General features: G+C 37.8%; 1 protein-coding gene across 2 annotated transcripts in view; it reads right to left on the bottom strand.

The window, feature by feature from the left end:
- Window positions 1-829: 829 nt before the first annotated feature.
- Window positions 830-6377, bottom strand: part of LOC128642870 (leucine-rich repeat neuronal protein 1-like) — an 84882-nt gene continuing 79334 nt past the window's right edge. The window contains exon 2 of one of the 2 annotated variants that reach the window (XM_053695736.1): window positions 830-3717. In XM_053695736.1, coding sequence (XP_053551711.1) covers window positions 1454-3664 — 2211 coding nt within the window. In that variant the 5' untranslated portion in view covers window positions 3665-3717 and the 3' untranslated portion in view covers window positions 830-1453. The remainder of the gene's footprint in view (window positions 3718-6377) is intronic. The other variant, XR_008399723.1, reaches the window with a different exon arrangement.

The raw sequence follows: 6377 nt of genomic DNA, 5'->3' as shown, positions 1-6377 counted from the left end.
CATGCACACAGCCTGTCCCTCCAGTTAGTGGACTTTAAGTAAATCAGTATCTTAAGATGTGAATGTTATCTTCAGTGCTTTTATATTTAATAAGGTCTACAAACTGCCATTGACTTGATTGTTCATGTTCTTCACTCTTCTGTCTTACTGGTGAGATTGAGAGTTTTGACTGGGGCAGGAAGCAGGTTTGCTGTATCTGATAATGAACGTCTGTGCATCTCTATGGCCTAGATATTTATCATTCTTAAAAAAAATTCTCAAGCTACCCCCCAAAATGAGAATTGTTATTACTAATGTTATCATTATTGCTCTGTTATAAACTTATAAAAAAAATCTTAGGGGGCATCAGAAAATGTCTCTGGTCCTTGCAACTGAGAGGATACTCAGAATGTAATGATATCTGAGATGCTAAACTTGGTTACGCCAAATAGCTCTGAATAGTGATATTTTATACCCATCTGTTACTACTACATGTTTGCACAAATATTGGGCCTTTGTTGGATCTGGTGTTATAAAGTGCCAAATGTTCATTTTTAGATACATGTTTTGTCCTCTCTAAATAAGGTTCTCTTTTAATGGAGACCAGATACTCTTTGTTGAGGGGGCCCTTTCTTTATGTCTAAGTACTAAACTGCTTCTCTGCCACATCATTTTTCCTGATGTTGATATTTTCTGCCATTTTAAAGGCCTTTGAAGACACTGTAAAAACTTATATATTGTTATATCTGTAAATATATTTTTTAAACATACCCGTGTTTTGTATTTTTTTTGCTTCAATAACTTCACAAAGACATACACACTCTTCTGAAGAAAATGAATCAAGAGCAGATGAACACAATAACATTTCTTTATTTCCCAATGACACAAGACCTTACTTTCACATGATTAGTCATCTCTACATCTGCTTGGTTCTGCCAAATCCTGAGAACTCATGACTTACAATGTTTGTGGCATGTATGTTACAACAGTTGAGATGATTTTGATGCACGTTACACATTTGTTATTGTTGATGTGGTGTGAGATGTATATGACTTATTGTCATGATATGACAGGTGATATAGCAATGCCACACATAGTTGTTCTAAGCATCCTCCAAAGTCTGGGTTGTCCATGATATATATTGTTCCATCAACTTCTCCAGATAAGGCCCTTGATGCCTATCATTTTCACAGACACAAAATCCACGTGTGCCCTATGAGCCTTGCATGGAAGTCCATCAGGTAAGTCTCTTATTAAAATCTGCCTGCCTGTGACATATAAAAAGACATGTATGTCTTGAACCTGCAGTTCTTCCTTCTTCCATACTTGTTTGGAGGAGGATGTGCTAAATTTACCACCTTGTTACACTGACAAGGAATTCTAAGACTGCAACATGGTGTCTACATATAAAGATCTTTAAAACACACCCTCATTATTTCAGTACTGTCAAAATTGGCACATAATCAAGCCATCTTTAAGGCTTCCAAATATATGTCTTTGAAGTGTCTATCTGGGCTACTAGGGGGAACGTCTTAGCCTCTTGTGGAGGAACCAGGACTGGCTGCTCTAAACTGCTTTCTTTTTCCTTTTCTATATCTTCCTTTTCTACATCCCAGAGACTGATAAGTGGTGGGTAGAACTCATTGAGTGGGATGAAAGGTGCCCTCTGCATGTATTTCTTCAGAGAGTGTCCACAGCTTTTGTGTTTAAGGTGACGCCCTGCATATATAATAACTGCTGCCATGCATAGCCCAGCTACAAGAGAACCCAAAGCAGCTGAAAGGGCAATGCTTACTGGTCTGCCTACTACTGCCATGGAAAAGGAAGCATCTTTTGTGGTCACATTGAGACATGATTTTAAACTTGGTCGGATATCAGAAGAAATGGTGAGGCACACTTCATACTTAGTTGATGGTTGGAGGTGGGTGAGATTGTATTCTTGTATTTCAAGTGGAACCTTGGCTGTGTAACTGATGTGAGGGTTGTGTATCCTCATTGTTGCTGAGGACCAATGGATTGGCACCAGGGCATTTGTAGAAACTGCTCCCCCTAGAATTTTCCACTCAACAACAACAAAGTTGGAATGTACCTTCTTAGTTACTAGGAGAAGAGACATTAGCTCTTTTTCCTCAGTTCCATTGATGTAAAGAAAAACACTCTTGCTGTCTGTTCCGTCTGAGTTCCATATCTGGCACATATATGATCCTGAGTCCTCCTCTACAGCATTTGTAATTTCAAGTGAACCTTCAGAATTAATACGAACTCTACCAATGGCTCCTGTAACTCTCTCTCCATGAGGGGTAATCCAGTAAATTTCTGGCTTTGGTTGACCGCTTGCCTGGCATGTGAGGGTTACAAACTGGTGCTGGGAAAGATGAACCTGAGAAACAAACAAATGTGTGTCAATTAGTGGTGGACATCTATTCAACCATCCTTGCCCTTGAATCTCTTGAAAAAGGTGTCCACTGACCAGCTGTGGACTGGTACAAAGTGTCGCTTGGGCTTCTATCAGTTTTAGATTAGACAGTCCTTTCCAGTTATTCTGGCAGTCACAACGAAGAGGATTGCTATATAAACTGATCTCTGCTAACCCTGGTAAGGCCTGAAATATTTTTACTGGCACAATTGGCAAACGATTATTGTTGAGGAGCAAAGTCCTTAGAGCACCCACATTAGAAGCAAATGCATCTGGGTCTAGGTAGGATAATCTGGGGTTGTTGCAAATTTCCAATTTTATTAGCTCTGGTAGGTCCTTGAAGGCTTCAGCCTCAACACGTTCCATTTCTTCCATTGAATTCAGGCTAAGTTCCTCAAGGTGAGGCATATTTGTAAAATCCCCTGATCTTATTCTACTAATTGGATTCTTGTTAAGATCTAAGAATTTAAGAAGACTGAGGTTCCTCAGAGCCTCCTTTGGAACTGCTGTTAATCGATTATCAAAAAAAGAGAGACTCTCTAGATAATCCAGTCCCACAAAGGCATTTTCTGGCACATGTTCAAGCTCCATCCCAGCTAGGACAAGGCTGTGTAATCTCCCCAGTGGCTGAAAGTTCAAGCTTTGAAGAGCAGCCACAGGGTTCTCTCCAATCATAAGGATTTCTAGATTTGGAAGATCTTCAAACCAACTTGCATCAATGAGGCGTAAACGATTGGCATTTAGATGAAGTCTCAATAACCTTCCTAGACCAGAAAAAGCACGTGGACCAATATAACTTATCTGGTTATGATTAATATACAGCTCTTCCAGGCTCTCCAACTCCTTTAGACAGTTGTCTGGAAGTTCAGTAAGTTGATTCTCCTCTAGATATAAGGTGATAAGATGCAAGAGATTGGATACACCCAAATCCTCAATGCTTTGAAAATGATTTTGAGAGAGATCCAGCTCAGTTAAGTTAACCAGTTCTTGAAGTTCCAACCCCAGGTGTGAAATCTTATTACTTTGAAGCAATAAAACTTGCGTGTCTGTGGAAAGGTTTTCAGGTACATGAGTGAGTAGTAGGTCATTACAGTCAACTGTCTTTGCTTCGTGGTAGACAGACTGTGGAGTAAACCAAGGTCTGGTCTCACAGACACATTGGGGTGGGCAATATCCCATGCTGGAGGCTGAGTGGATAAAAATTAGAAAGACAAACTGCACTGTCCAATGAAATTGGGTCTTCATGTTTAAATAATTCAAATGCAACATTTAAAAAAACTTCCAATTAAGTAGAGGTGGTGGTAGATGTCTGATGTATAGATCTGCAAGAGAGAGAAAAATTGTAAGAATTTGTCAATAAATATTTCTGTGCACGAAATATAAAAGAAAATAACCCCTTTTTTACATCACTATTCAACCATTTCCTTGCAGCTATATAAAAATACTGTTGTTACACAAACTGAACTCCCACTCAGTTTTTCTAATAAGTCTTTATTGATTCAAGATGAGAATATAATTTTCTTTTTAACAGGAAAAAATAAGTATTTGTAGAAGCACATTTCAAAAATGTTTGTAAGAGATTCCATTAACAAAATATTCAAGGATGAAAGTAATGAAAAATAAATACTACTGTACAGAAACTATAGTTGATGTGTGGTTTGACCTTCTGGCAGAATGGATAACTATTAACTGAGATAAACAAGGTTAATAAACAGACTGACAAGAGATGAGGGTTAAAACAAAAGTGATTTTGAGCTCTGTCACTTCTGAATGACAAATGCATGTCAGGGGATGGTTTACTGGGAACTCCAAAATAAGTTTTTAATCATCTAAATACATCAACCGTTTGCACAAATTCAAAGGGATATGAAACCAAAATACTTTCAGGATTCAGTTAAAAAATAAAATTTCTAATTTTCTACTATTATTAAATTTACTTAGTTCTCTTACAACTAGATTACGAGTTGTGCGTTAAGGTAAAAAAGCAGCGTTAACAGGTCCTAACGTCTGCTTTTTTTACGCCCGCTGCTATTACGAGTCTTGCAGGTATAGGTGTACCGTATACTTTTTTGGCCTTACCACAAACCAACTTATGTAAATTTGGTAACGCCTTTTTTCTATGGGACTTGCATAGTGCTGGTATTACGAGTCTGTCCTGGGAGGCCAAAAAGTGAGCGGTACAGCTTCTACCGCCAAGATTCGTAACGCATTTTAAAGTCAGTAGTTATGAGTTTTACACTACAAAGCTGTAGCATAAAACTCATAACAAAAGTGCTAAAAAGTACACTAACACCCCTAAACTACCTATTAACCCCTAAACCGAGGCCCTTCCGCATTGCAAATACTATAATAAAATGTTTAACCCCTAATCTGCCACTCCGTACATTGCCGCCACTAGAATAAACATATTAACCCCTAAACCGCCGCAATCCCGCCTCGCAAACACTAGTTAAATATTATTAACCCCTAATCTGCTGTCCCTTACATCGCCGCCACCTACCTACATTTATTAACCCCCTAATCTGCTGCCCCCAACGTCGCCGCCACTATATTAAATTTATTAACCCCTAAATCTAAGTCTAACCCTAACACCCCCTAACTTAAATATAATTAAAATAAATCTAAATAAAATTCCTATCATTAACTAAATAATACCTATTTAAAACTAAGTACTTACCGATAAAATAAACCCTAAGCTAGCTACAATATAACGAATAGATACATTGTAGCTAGCTTAGGGTTTATTTTTATTTTACAGGTAACTTTGTATTTATTTTAACTAGGTAGAATAGTTACTAAATAGTTATTAACTATTTACTAACTACCTAGCTAAAATAAATACAAATTTACCTGTAAAATAAAACCTAACCTAAGTTACAATAACACCTAACACTACACTACAATTAAATAATTTCCCTACATTAAATACAATTAAATAAATTAAATTAAATTAGCTAAATTACAGAAAATAAAAAACAAATTACAGATCTTTAAACTAATTACACCTAATCTAAGAGCCCTATAAAAATTAAAAAAAAAGCCACCCCAAAATAAAAAAAAAACCACTAGCCTAAACTAAAGGACCTTTTGCGGGGCATTGTCCCAAAGAAATCAGCTCTTTTACCTGAAAAAAAAAATACAAACAACGTCCCCAACAGTAAAACCCACCACCCACACAACCAACCCCCAAATAAAATACTAACTAAAAAGGGCATTTGGATGGGCATTGCCCTTAAAAGGGCATTTATCTCTATTGCTGCCCAAAGCCCTAACCTAAAAATAAAACCCAATAGACAATGACAAAAAACATATATGTGCAACTACCAATCAGCAGCTAGATCCGAGTAATGCATTGGTGCTACTCAGCCTACCTAGTTATAGTTTTCAACAAAGTATTCCAAGAAAATGAAGCAAATTAGATAAAAGAAGTAAATTGGAAAGTTATTTAAAATACCATGCTTTATCTGAATCATGAAAAAAAAATGGGATTTCATGTCCCTTTAATTGTATATAACTCTGGATGCACTGTGGTAATAGCATCACGGCTCAGATTGGGACATAGGGACAGATTCAATAAAGTAGCGGATGCTGCTTTATCCGCCTACAGTTTCAGGTTCGCCAGGAAATGGCAGTTAAGAAGCAGCGGTCTTAAGACCGCTGCTCCTTAACTTGTCCGCCACCTTTTAAGTGGTGGACTGCAATCATCCCGATCAGATACGATCAGGATGATTGACACCCCCTGCTAGCTGCCGATTGGCCGCCGGTGAGCAGGGGGCGGCATTGCACAAGCATTTCACAAGAAATGCTTGTGCAATTTTAAATGTCGGCATTTAGCGATGCTGGGCGGACATGATTCGCTATAGAAAATCATGTCCGCCCGGCATTTAATAAATTGGCCCCATAATATTATAAAATGAGTAACCCTCGTGAGAGCAAGCTATATCTTGAATGTACGCTTATTGCACAAGTGTTAATTTTGCAG

Source organism: Bombina bombina, chromosome 12 (genome assembly GCF_027579735.1).
Source record: "Bombina bombina isolate aBomBom1 chromosome 12, aBomBom1.pri, whole genome shotgun sequence".
Classification (NCBI taxonomy): domain Eukaryota; kingdom Metazoa; phylum Chordata; class Amphibia; order Anura; family Bombinatoridae; genus Bombina; species Bombina bombina.
This window is presented reverse-complemented; position numbering and strand designations above follow the sequence as displayed.